We start from the raw sequence: 13401 nt of genomic DNA, 5'->3' as shown, positions 1-13401 counted from the left end.
TAAGCTTAACCGCTACTTAAGCCCCCTCCTCGCCATCCAAGACACGACTACTCCTCCTGTAAAGTCCATCGAGAGAAAATTGTAAAGCTCTTTCCTGCGGAACTGCGGGAGTCGTCCAAGCTGGATTCCTGTACAATTGATATAGAAGAATGGATATAGAATATAGAAGATGGATTCTCCACCGTTTACCTCATGTTTCTCTCCCTCTCGCCCAAGAGCGACACCGGCGGGAATCGGAGCAACAGTCGGGGCTGCAAACCACCTTAACGGGGGAGAAACCATAGTATTATTCTCTAGTCCACACTGTACATAGTGGAAAGCTTAAATGTTTAAATATGCAACTTGTGTATAAGACTCGCACGAGTTGCTTTTCCTTAATCTTCTCCAAATCCATGTTCTCCTCGTATTTCATGGGGTTGGCAAGTGGAAGGGTTGCCTGGCCTATCGGACATCTATAATGACAATTACTTTTCATATCACTCAACTGCAGCTCACGGAGCGCAGGAGCTGGGCGTTGAGCCGGAAGGCAACCATTGAGTCGACCCAGTTAGTGTTCCGTTTGAGCTACACGGTGTGGATTAGGGAGTGGATATGGCTTTCTCTAATTGTAGCGACGGCAACATGCCTGCCCTGTGGATTCCAAGAACAGGGAGCCGAGCTCGTCAGAAACCCAGACGATGACCGCATGAAACGATTGGCCTTCATCAACGATCCCGGCGGCTACTGTATTGTATTGAGATTTTCAATGCCTACACCATTCGGCAATAGAATGGAAACGAGACGTTAGTTTTATTAAATGTACATGTGCTACCGTTCCTTAACCCAACCTTTTAAAAGGAGAATTAGGGAATGTCCAACTGTCGCACTATTGTATTTCATTCAGAAACGAAACTGTTCGCTCACCTGCCACACAGCTGTCAGCGCGGGCATTTTGCTCCAGATAATTGGCTCCTGTGTCCTTGCGTATTGGTATTTTCACACGCTAATTACTATTTACAGCTACAACAGAACGGACAACAGAACCGCCGAACCTTTTGATAAGCAAATTTGTTACTTATTTGCAACAGTCTGCAGTCTGGCAGCTGGCGAGTGGGGGACATTCACTATTAATAGTCAAATATTAGAGCGGAGCGCAGTATTTGCATAGCGTTTTCAATTTAAGACCCATGCCTTTGGAACTTTTCGACCAGTTATCGCCGAGAAGTTGTCCGGTAAAAGTGTCTCTTGGATCCAAGATGGAAATATCGCAGCCCAGCATTGGCATATTCTACATTAGCAAAATGCTGGCCCTGGCCCCATATGCAACGCGAAAGAACTCCAAGGGTCAGTTTGAGATACGTCGCAGTTGGATATTCACGGTGTATTCGGCCTCCTTGACCGTCACATTGGGTGAGCAGGGTAAAACGGAGACTAAAGTTGTGGCTTATCTGATCTGATCTGAATTGTTTAGTTTTTCTGACCTATCGGGGACTACTGTTCGATGCCAATTCCAAAATACCCGTGCGGTAAGTACATGGCCCTGTCTCTAGTTCATTTTTACTTAATTATTTTCTGCACTAATCTGCGTGAGCGTCCCACTTGTGCGTAACTCTTGCTTTACTTCACTTCATCTTTCTCTATCTAATCATCACCTCTGGCCACTTCGATTCAATTCCCACCTGATCTTGACTAATTAATACTCTAACCAACTGCAACTACAACTGCAACTGCAACCGAAACCGAAACCCACAAAACAAATCAAAAGTGCATCTTTTAGAATGAAGTCGGCAACGTCAAAGGTGGTAACGGCCCTGGATGTGTCTGTTGTTGTGCTGGCCGTTGTATCGGGCGTTTACTGTGGTCTCTTCAGTCTGAGCGAAACCCTCGAACTAAATGCTCGCTTATATAGGGTAAGAGATCGAGAGATCCCCCTGATCCCCATTTCTTTAGACACGACGCCCTTCCACCCGCTTTTGTAGATCGACAACACTTTAAATGCCTGCAACTACTCCAGAAGGGACCGCTGGCGGGCCCTGGGGATGGCCAGTGTTTCTCTGGTGACTATATCGGTGCTTCTCGGTTTGGATGTGGGCTCATGGATGCGCAAAGCCGAGGAGATGAATATCGAAGAATCCGATACGGGTAGGTTGCGCCTTGATTACCTCGATTGATCTGTGCTCACATCCCTCACCCTCCCTTTGCTATGGGTCCAGAGCTCAATGTGCACTGGTATATACCCTTCTATAGTCTCTACTTTATTCTCACCGGCCTGCACATCAACTTTGCCAACACCGCCTATGGCCTGGGAAGGCGGTTTAGACGCCTCAACCAGATGCTCAGCAGCAGCTTCCTGAGCGGTAAGTGGAGTACGTACTCGTATGATTGATCCCACTACTCGATCTGTATTCTCCCCAGAGCCGAAGGAGGCCAGTGCCCTGAAGCTGCTCAAGATGAGCACAGTCAAGACAGTGAGCACGAATACAACGATGACACCTACCGCACTCCACTCGAATCTGACCAAACTAAGCAGCGAAATGCTGCCGAATGAATCCGCAGGTGACAAAAACGGAGGGAAAGAGTCCGTGGCTATGGCCGTGCTCTAACTGCTCTTTCTTTTCCAGCCAAGAACAAGGGTCTGCTCATCCAGACCATGGCCGACAACCACGAATCGCTGACCAAGTGTGTGCTGCTCTTGTCCAAGTCTGTATCAAAATCCATCCGTTATGTGCTCACATTTGAGATACTCATCCTCACTGGTTATCATTCGCAGTTCCTTCGGCATAGCCGTGCTCTTTATTCTTGTGTCCTGTCTGCTGCATTTGGTGGCCACCGCCTACTTTTTGTTTCTGGAGCTGCTCAGTACGCGAGACAACGGCTATCTGTGGGTGCAAGCGTTGTGGATATTATTGCACTCCTTTCGCCTGCTAATGGTGGTCGAGCCCTGCCACCTGGCTGCCCGCGAGTCCCGGAAAACCATTCAAATTGTCTGCGCAATTGAGCGGAAGGTGCACGAGCCCATTCTGGCCGAGGCGGTGAAGAAGTTCTGGCAGCAGCTACTGGTGGTCGACTCAGATTTCTCAGCCTCTGGTCTGTGCCGCGTAAACCGCACCATTCTGACATCGGTAAGAACAAGGAGTAGAGCAAGTGCTTGCATCAAGAGTTCTCTATCCTCTTGATCTGTTACAGTTCGCCTCGGCCATAGCCACATATCTGGTCATACTCATACAGTTCCAGAAGACAAACGGCTGAGCACGGGAATAAGTAGATATAAAAATTTGCTTCTTTTATTAACACTATTCACTAAACGGAGTTGGTGGATATCTGAAACTGGTTAATGCGAAGTGTGCTAAGTTTAAATGTATCAAACCAAACAATAAAAAGCAAACGGTTTACTTCTTTCCGCAGCAGTACTCAAACAATTACTTCACGACCTGTCCGGGCACATTACGCACACACCATAGCCAATATCTCCTCCATAGGTTGCTTACATCTAAAGGCAGCGCGGACAGAAGGGAGCAGCCTTAAAATCCCTTCTGGTACTGCTTGGTTTCCATTCGCTGCTGCAGCAACTCCAACTGACGCTTCGCCTCGCATTGAGGGAAGTTGTTCAGGTCGTAGTATTGCGGGGCCAGGCTGATCAGCCATTCAGCTATATGGAAAAAAGCAGAGATGAAGAAGGGCATGGTTAAAGCAATGAAGTATCTACTTACGCTTTACATCTGTGACCGTGCGTATGTAGTTCTTGGTGGTTAGCACAAACTCATTGTAGATGACCCAATCGGGCTTGTGGTCCAGACAGGTCGAGGGGTGCAGCTGCACATTCTGGTTATCCTTGATAGTCAGATAGTGACCGGTGCGCTCCAGGTGGGCCACCTGCATGAAGAAGCCCTGGACGAGGGCCTTGCGTATGTTCACATAGTAGTCCTTTGAGGTGAACTCCGTGCTGGTGCGCCTCAAGTTGAAGCGATCCATAATCCGGGCCAGCTGCTGGCGCACGTTGTCAGCGCTCTTCAGCGACCGGAAGTTTATAAAGTTTTCATAGCACCAGTTGGGGTCCTCACTGCCTAAAATTACCGTAGAGCCACAGATTGCCGTCAGGTTCACGGACTGAAGACGGTATTTAATGGCCTGTACTCACTCTGTTTGAAGGCATGGTAGACATTCAGCAACGTTAAATGATCCCCATCGATGTGTGCGAACCGCATCTTGGCCTCGTCGGCCGCCTTCTTGGCCTCATTGGGACGCACGAAACATTGTGGAACTTTGGTTGTTTGACACGTTCAAATTGGTTTTTGTTTTTGGTCGATTAAGCACATGTTTAAAGCATTGTTTCTTATACATATTAACAAATAGATTCGATTTTGCTTACTTTTTGTCAGCTACGCAATCTAGAGGCTTGATTCAAAGATTGATTGCATTTGTGAGTTGCAAGTACGTTTTGATTGGGCGAGAGAGAACCAACAAATAGGAGGTTGGACAAGGCCCGCTCTCATCATTCCATTCGAATGATGGCCACGCGGGCAGAGGCATAGCAACGCACGTGCAACTTTGCTTTTCGTGTTGAATGCAAAGAACAAATAAATTGAAAAAACTTTTTTCTTTGCACTTTAGCTTAACAAAATATTAAGAGCCGTCCACGTAGCGTACGAGTCGTCCGTTTAAGATCGAAAAGAACACCCCCTCTAGCTTGATGTATCTTTCAATTTTAATAGAACAAAGGATCAGCCCACCCTTGAGGCTACGGCTAATCTTTGGAGCGAATCGCATTCCCCCTTAATACCTCCTGGATGCCTCTACTTAAGCGCGGAATTGGTTGATTTGGTTGCTAGTTTTTCTCACCCGACAGCATGGCCGTTATGGAAAGTATCTCGTTGGAGCAGTTGTGCTGGCAGCTGGCTATCAGCATCTTGGCGAGCTGCGGATCCAGGGGGAACTCGGACATGACTGCCCCCAAGTCTGTCAGGTTGCCATCGTCGTCCAGGGCGGCCAGATAGTTGAGCAGCTCCAGCGCTCGCATGAGGGTCTCCGGTGCAGGGGGATCCATAAAGTCAAAGTGCACCAAGTCGTCGATGCCTAGCTTTTTAAGCTGGAGAACCACAGTGCCTGATCGAAATAGATAAGAGATAAATAAGGAAAAACAGAGACTATTCAAGAATTTCCTCCATTACCCAAATTGGACCTGAGAATCTCGGGATAGGTGTTGTCTTGCATCTCGTTCTTGAAGGCCTTCTCCGTGTACAGTCGGAAGCACTTGCCCGGACGAGTACGACCTGCTCGACCAGCCCGCTGCTGGGCCGAGGCCTTGGAAATGGGCGAGACCAGTAAGCTCTCAACGCGGATGCGAGGATTGTAGACCTTCTGTTTCGCAAAGCCCGGGTCAATCACAAATACCACACCATCGATGGTCAGCGAGGTTTCCGCAATGTTGGTGGACACCACAACTTTGCGGCCAATGGCTCCGTTGGCATTCGGCGGGGGCGCCGCCTCGAAGATGCGCTGCTGCAGATTGGGCGGCAGCGTAGAGTACAGGGGAATGCACTTCAGCTCGCCAATCTCTGAGCCCAGGTTGTCGATTTCCCGTTTGATGCGCTTGCAGGCCTCCTCAATCTCCTCCTGACCCGTGAGGAACATGAGAATGTCACCTGAGGGACAAAGGGCAGTCAGAATCTGAAGATTTGAATTGCAGTTTTGATTTTCACTTACCCTCAATCTCCTCGCACATATGTATCTGGATGACCGTGCGAATGGCTGCCTCCAAGTAGTCCCTCTCCGGCTCCGGCGTATAGAATATCTCTACGGGATGCGTGCGACCGGGCACGTTCATAAGGGGAGCGTTGTCGAAGTACTGCTGGAACTTGCCAGCATCGAGAGTGGCCGACATGACAATCAGCTTAAGATCGTTGCGCTGCCGGATGACCTCCTTGAGCACGCCCATCAGGATGTCAGTTGCGAGGGTGCGCTCGTGAGCCTCGTCGAGCAGGATCACCTGGTACTGCTCCAGCATGGGGTCGGACATAGCCTCGCGGAGCAGCATACCGTCCGTCATGTACTTCAGCAGGGTCTTGGCCGAAGAGCAGTCCTCAAAACGAATGGAGTAGCCAACCTCCTCGCCCAGATTCACATCCATTTCCTCGGACACGCGCTGGGCCACAGACATAGCGGCCACACGACGGGGCTGCGTACACGAGACACCCTTTCGTCCTTTGGACACGGCAAAGTCCACACACCATTGTGGTATCTGGGTGGTCTTCCCCGAGCCTGTCTCGCCCACCAGCACAATGCACTGGTGCTGGCTCAGCAGGCGCATGAAGTCCGCCTGGTACTCGAATACCGGCAACGCGATACGCTTCTTGTACAGGTTCTGGAATCGCTGCGAGTACGTCTTCCCAGTCAGGGCATTCGTCGTAGGTGGCTGCTTGCTGGGCACAAATCCGCCCAGGATCTGTGCAACAGTGCCGGCGGCCGCTGCCACCGTCGATGCCGATGCCGATGCCGATGCCGAAGTGGACGACGCATCCGCAACCCTGCTATTTTCCCCAGATAAACATACTTAGGCGAGCCAAACAGTGATGGATTGATTTGTGTACTCACTTCTTGGACTTGCTGACGTAGGTCTCACCGACTTCAATCCGGCGCTTGGACATTTTACTTTTAATTTTACTTTAATTTTTAATGCGAAAAACGTTTTCTTACCACCACGCGTATACCGTCCAACCCTCAGAAATATACCAAAATATACGGTCTCATTTTCAAAATATACCGTAAATATACTGACGAGTGCAAGTTCTACTATACATATTCCTCGATTTTGATATTCCTTTGAATATTACTAGCTATGTAGATCTCTTAGCCCTGCCCACATAATTCTATCAAATTAATGAACCTATTTTCTACTTGAATGGCGTATTTAAAATACTTGACTTTGATGGTTTTTGCTTAAATTTTGGTTCCTCAACAACAATATAGCTCAAAAACCGAACTTAGCCCTCTTATGCCCCCTTTATTTAAATAGTTCAAACACTGGAGGTAAATGGCGGAAAATATTAACGATTGTAAATTCTTCTTGTTGATTCATGCCATCTTTCCTTTGAACTTATAAAAAAACACACCATATCTTTCTCCTAAACTGCGCTAACATTATGAAATTTGCATTATATTCGGTGGAAAATTGAAATACCCCCTTGGCTTATAATAGGTTAATTGTTCTCCGTCAAGGAGAAACCATATTGCTAAATTTTGATGTTCCGTCGAATATTATTAGCTATATAAACCATTTAGCCATGCCCACATAATTTTATCCGATTGATGAATGAATTTTCTACTTAACTGGCTCATTCTTAATACTTGGATTTTGCCTGAAAAAAGATTTTAGCGAAAAAAGTCAAACAAAATAAAACGTAATAGCGTAATAAAACGTAAGAGAAAAATCGTTCCTATTGCTCAATTTTTATATTCCGTTGAATAATGCTGACTAACTAAAATCTTTAGATTCGCCAATATAATTTTAGGCCATTGATGAATAAATTCTCTACAAGATTGGCTAATTTTAACCACATTTATTTTATGCCTTTATTTGATGCAATTAGTGAGAAAAATTTCATTGACTACAAATATATTTATTTATTTTTTCATTTTTTTATAATATTTGTAATTTAAAGAATTTTATATTTAGATTACATTTGTAATGCATTTATATTTAAATCACAGTGAATTCTATTTAATTTCAATAATGTTTAGTATTTGAAACTGTAATATTTAATTTAAATATTGGTGTGTTTCTTTTTACTATGCCATTTTTCTCTCTATGTAGATCAATGCTCTGCAAAAATTATTATGCACCTGAACTAAGGTTTTTATCCCATACACCTAATAATCGTTTACCACAACATTTCCTGGTTCAAAATCTAGAAATAATAATACGCGCTTTCTTTATCCCCTACCCTACCAAAATTCCCCTGTGATTTGTCTAGTCATAATTTTTCGTAGATTTTATAAAGATAGTCGTGGTTTTTGTTCAGCAGAAGATTGTTCCTTCAGGTTGGGCAACTGGAAACGCATTAAAAAAAATTGTAAATATTATAATATATATATAAGATATATTATTAGAATAAACAGTTTTCTATAAACAACACATCCCTTTACTCTTTATTTAATATCTGATTAGGCGACTTTTATTGGCCGTAGTTAGATTTGATCCAATATCAAGGTTTGCTTACGATTACAAAAGGCTGAAGGGCCCCCTTGAAGTGCGAAAATTTCAAATTTCAAATGCTAAACGTGAACGGGAACGTAACGTTTCCTGGAACGTCAGCTGGAATGGAATTACGAAAGCGGCGTGTCCTGCAATGTCCCAGGATCCCAGTGGCTGGTCGTGGCAGATGTGGCAGAGGAACGTTTTGCTTCCTCACGCTTGATTCGCTTCCTCAAGTTATCCTGCTTGGTAAAAATTTGCATTAATTATTTTTACGATTTTGTTGTTACAGTTAGAACTTACCCGTTCTCTTTTTTCCGCGGTTCTGCTAAGGGTACGAATCCGATTGTATATACAATTACTTCCCACCTTCCGGCACCAAAAGTCCCCCTAGTGGGGACACAGCTCCAACAGCTGCTCCTTTACAACGGAACTCCAGAAATTTAACATGTCGTTAACATACTGTTCACTGACAGTCAGGGCAGTGTAGATTATATGTTGCCGATCGAGCTGGTGCTGGTATGGCAGACCAGCTTCCGGTGGAGCTGCGCGCGGCACATACGTTTGGGCGTACGGTATATGTCCGGCTCCATCGCCCGGAGGTGGAGGTAGGGCTGCGCTCGGCACATACGTTGGGGCCAGACCGGTAGATGGCATCCATCCGGGCCATCCAATATTTTGGCTCTGGGGGCCGCAATGAAAATGAAAATTAAACATTTCTTCACAAACTTAACTTCACTTTTCGAAGATATTTCCAAGAATGGCATGAAAGACAGCGTCTCTCCGGGACACCGTTATGTGCACATATACATGATACGTTGCACACATACAGGACAACGGCGGTACAAAAAACCAATACGTGAGTCTCAGATTTAAATGTATGTGTGCGCCGTAAAAAACTGCTGCGATCGGGAGTACTATAAGGAAAAAGACAGCAAAACAAAAGCACGAAAACCAGTGCTGTGTACTATTACTATTTTTACAATTTTATAATTTTATAAAATTATATGAAAACAATAATAAATTAATAGATAATAAATAAAAATGAAATAACCAAAAATAAAAATACATCGAATTCTTTACATGCCGACGGGGAATCGAACCCCGGTCTCTATTTTAATATTTTTAATAGAAAATATAGGAAAAATATATACATATAAAATAACAGAAAAAATACAAATTTTTACATCACGACAGGGATTTGAACCCAGCGCAACACCACCGCCCCGGGGAAGGCGCTTAGGGGTGGCAGTACTACCCACTGTACTGCCAAATTTATTACCAAATAGGTAGCTAAAAGTTAAACTTGTAATATAGTTTTACAAAAGGGATGAGGGAGTAAAGAAATTGTCAAGAAGAACAGTTAGGAATAGAGAAATTGGTATATATAGAGCTGAAATTTGCAATAATTCTTACCAGTTGTTACTGAGCTTACCGAGCAATAAACTCATGATTCACTCCTTAATGGTGTCATTCCTGCGCGTAAGCGAGGAAAGGGTAATAAACGCAATCGGCCGTGTCACTCGAGAGGGGCATTCCCATGAAATGGGAGTTGGTGTGGTCAACATGATCTCCAACCTCCAGCATTATGGGAATGCTCCTTTCGTCGTGATTTACGACGAAATACATTTGAAGTGGGACGTGCGTGGCAACAAGTGGAAGGTGCTAGCGATAGCAGCCTTAAACTTGGATGGAATGAATTTCCATTTCCTCCGCCTGAAGCTGGTAATATTCATTAGAATGAATATTTTTTGGTATTCTAATCAATTAACTTATTTGCAGGCCCTCGTATCGCAGGAGGTGTTGGGTAGCCATGCCATCGACTCCGGTTTGTCCTTCGTCCTCGACAACATTCGTCGGCGAGGATATGGCCCGAGATTGATGTGCATCATATGCGATGGCTGCCCCGCCAATATACTCGCAAAGACGAACGCCGCCCAGGAGTACTCTGTGCTCTGGGATGTCGTTCACCTGCGCAAACTTTTCGCGGAGAAGTTCGAGGTGACGGACACGGTGCTGGAGCAGCTCTATCAGCTGAAATTCTCAGCCGAGCACTGGCAGGACACCGTGTATCCACCGGTCCAAACGTACACCTATGATCCCGACAATACCTTACGGACTCGGACTATCACGGAGCTGGCACAGGTTGAACGCCTTGTGGAACGGGTTGTTTCCTACCACGGGACGACACCGTTCACCACCTTGTCCCTGCTGAACAGAACAGCACCAACCTGGAGCTGTGCGGGTCGGTGATTGCTAGCCAGGTGCACAGAATAGTCCGACATATGGAAGTCGTGCCTCCATATCGGCGGGAGTTTGAGAGACAACCGCATCGGTTCATGGCGACTGTCGTTGGAGTCGTCGAAAGGATCACTCCCAAACCGGGAACCGGCCCTGTCGACGTTGTATGACGTTGCCATGCGTCAACAAATCGGTCCTTTTCAGGACCACCAAAAATTCATAGAGATGGAAATATTTTCATTTATTCACAGTGGACCACTTCTTCATCGTCAAAAATGAATTGTATTTGCTCGATTTTGATATTCCGCTTAGTATTACTAGCTAGCTTTGAACCCTAACACTGAACATATGATTTTATGCAATAGTCCAATCAATGTTCTACAAGATTGATCTATTTCAAATACTCCCTTTTATTGGATTCTTTAGAAAATAAGGTTTAAACAAATAATGCCGACTACCAAATTAATTTTGAAAGTGGTAACTACGGACTACGGTAACTAACGGTAACGTTAACGGCAGGAGATACGGACGCCCCTGTCTCTTCCGCCATCAACAACGGCGCCGACGATCCAGACGATCCTGCTTATGAAGATATATTATTAAACATTATAATAGACTAGGTATATATTTATGGTATGGGTATAGGTATGTATTTAAAACTCTCAGGTGCTGGGTGGAGCCGGACTCCACCAAACAAGTATGAATTTCGCGAGAGCAGTCTCACCCCACCCCCTCCAATGGACAGAAACCCCCTCCTGTATATAGTGATGGGAGTTGGGCGGCGCCTCCGTACCAGTTGGAGTTTACCTGGCCAACTCCCATCACTAGAAATCGTCTTCTTCGTCTTCAAAATTTACAAATTTTGAGATGGGACAGGACATCGATGAAAACCTGAACTTAGCCCACTTAAGCCCCCCTTAACTACTTGAGGTAAATGGCGGGAAATGTTAATACTTCTTAATGTTCTTAATATAGTTTTCATTATCAAGGGGTGAGCGCCAAAAGAAATTGTTTGAAAGAATGAGATTGATGAAATTGACAAAATATACCATACCGATATACCGTAAATACATCGTCCATTTTCAAAATATACCGTAAAAATAACCTTTTATTGTCTCCTAATAATATAAAATATACAAAAAATTAAAATATCTTTACTTATATAGTCTATATAATACAAAAGAGATCATCGTTTACACTAATCACTATATTCACCATCGTCACTGTTAAATTCCTTGGATCAAATCATTTCGTTTTCCGGCTCAAAAAATTTACCATATCATACCGTATCGATGAACATTATTTTATTTATAATATATTTGTTCGATAGGCGGGACGGATTCGGGACTTACATACCGTTAATTTTAAATTATCAATGGTCGATTTGTGATTGGCCCTTCACAGATACTATATTTGCGGTTGCTTGCAAAATCCTTAAATCCTGTTCTACTAAAAATTTAACCACATCAGCTAAAGTATCCTGTATTAAATTTGGAAGCAATTGATTGCACTTATTACTGATTTTTGTATAAGAAAAAAAATTTGGAAATTATGAAATTAGCAATGTTCTGTCCAAACAAGAGCGTAGTGCATATGCAGATTTGAAAACAGTCTTGATTCAGTATGATATCACCAATTTCTGTACAATTTCTTCCAGTTTCTTGTGCTTCAGGTTCATTCAAACAAGTAGGTAGATGTTTCGAATCTACTCGTTGAGTATGTTCATTCCTCAGTTCTATTGAATATGTCGATTGTTCACTGTCGTTGCAGTAAAAAATTCGTAGTTTAAATCCCGTTCTGTGGATTTCAGTAGAATGAATCCAGCGAACAAAAGTCCTGTGGCCTGTGACTAGAAAAAACAATCGCCAAGACAAGGAAGCCAAGAAGAAGGTCATATCCACTCTGATCAAATCGCGCTTGGCACCTAAACTCAAATGGTCGGCTGTGCATAAGGTGACTGCCAAACACAGCAAAGATAAGAATATTATTGACGACGATTTCTAAATTAATAGAATTTATAATTTAGGTACTATTATGTTAAATAAATGCTAATCAACTAAAATCTCACAGCGGTGAAAATCTTTGCTCCTAAATGTGGTGCCAGAATGGCTCAGGCAGCTTCCAAAAATCTCTTCATTAAAATAATGACTCGTACTTATAGCGATTACATATTTATTGTTTAGATAATTTTTAAATTTAGTTTAAGAATGTAACGGACCGAGCATCAGAAGACCTGAATGGAATGAAGAGCAATACACCAGCAATGTGGTCATCTATATGATTAAAAACGCTTTTCCTGGTAGTTCATGTTGGCACTTTGAGAACGGGTTAGCATATGAAAATATATCAAATTAGCTCAAGCAAGGCTTGTATTGCCCGTCGCAAACGCATGAAAATAGTTGTGAATAAATTCTGTCTGACTTCAAATTTGGTTTAAACCTTTTTTTAGTCTAAATAAGAGAAAAGCAAGGGCTATAAACTAGCCATTCTTGTAAACAATGTATTTCTCAATGGCATAAAACTATGTGGGCAGAGCTGGAAGTCTTAGTTAGCCAGCATTACTCAAAGGAATGTACAAATTGAGGATAGGAACGACTACTAACATACGTTTTATTCGTTTGATCATTTTCGATAAAAACTTTTTTTAGACAAAATGGAATAAAAGGGTTAATTAAATTTAGCATATCTTGTAAAAAATTTCTTTATATGTCGGATAAAATTATGTGTTCAGGTACGGAAGTTCTAGCTAGCTAGTAATGTTTCACGGAATATCAAAATCGAAGAATATGATTTCCAGTCCTTGACGGAGAACGATTAACCCATTGTAAACCAAGGCGGTATTTAATAATCCACCGAAAATAATGAAAATTGAATAATTTAAACGCAGTTCAGGTGAAAGATATCGTGGGTTTTTTCTTTAAGTTTCAGATGATCTCCAAGAGGCATTTACAACCAGTAATTTTTTTTCGCCATTTACCTGAGGTCGGTTT

At 43.6% G+C, this 13401-nt stretch overlaps 2 protein-coding genes across 4 annotated transcripts; one reads left to right on the top strand and one right to left on the bottom strand.

The window, feature by feature from the left end:
* Positions 1-1016: 1016 nt before the first annotated feature.
* On the top strand, positions 1017-3495 carry LOC108160290 (gustatory receptor for sugar taste 43a). The gene is made up of 9 exons (XM_017294183.2): positions 1017-1389; positions 1451-1505; positions 1757-1889; positions 1959-2121; positions 2193-2336; positions 2395-2535; positions 2601-2679; positions 2750-3101; positions 3166-3495. Exons 1-9 carry the CDS (start codon positions 1167-1169, stop codon positions 3226-3228), a joined length of 1353 nt encoding a protein of 450 aa, XP_017149672.2. The 5' UTR covers positions 1017-1166; the 3' UTR covers positions 3229-3495.
* LOC108160289 (putative pre-mRNA-splicing factor ATP-dependent RNA helicase PRP1) lies at positions 3242-6703 on the bottom strand. 3 transcript variants are annotated; one of them, XM_017294180.2, is made up of 7 exons: positions 6571-6701; positions 5683-6506; positions 5148-5621; positions 4819-5082; positions 4118-4240; positions 3690-4043; positions 3242-3628 (listed from the first exon to the last, which is right to left on the bottom strand). In XM_017294180.2, the coding sequence occupies exons 1-7, from the start codon at positions 6621-6623 to the stop codon at positions 3501-3503; spliced, it is 2220 nt and encodes a 739-aa protein (XP_017149669.1). In that variant the 5' UTR covers positions 6624-6701; the 3' UTR covers positions 3242-3500. The 3 variants fall into 3 exon arrangements, with proteins under 3 accessions (XP_017149669.1, XP_017149670.1, XP_017149671.1); XM_017294181.2 differs by having other exon boundaries at positions 5683-6503; XM_017294182.1 differs by lacking the exons at positions 3242-3628; positions 3690-4043; positions 4118-4240 and adding an exon at positions 4261-4374 and having other exon boundaries at positions 6571-6703.
* Between the last annotated feature and the right edge of the window lie 6698 nt (positions 6704-13401).

This window comes from Drosophila miranda, chromosome 3 (assembly GCF_003369915.1).
Source record: "Drosophila miranda strain MSH22 chromosome 3, D.miranda_PacBio2.1, whole genome shotgun sequence".
NCBI lineage: Eukaryota > Metazoa > Arthropoda > Insecta > Diptera > Drosophilidae > Drosophila > Drosophila miranda.
This window is presented reverse-complemented; position numbering and strand designations above follow the sequence as displayed.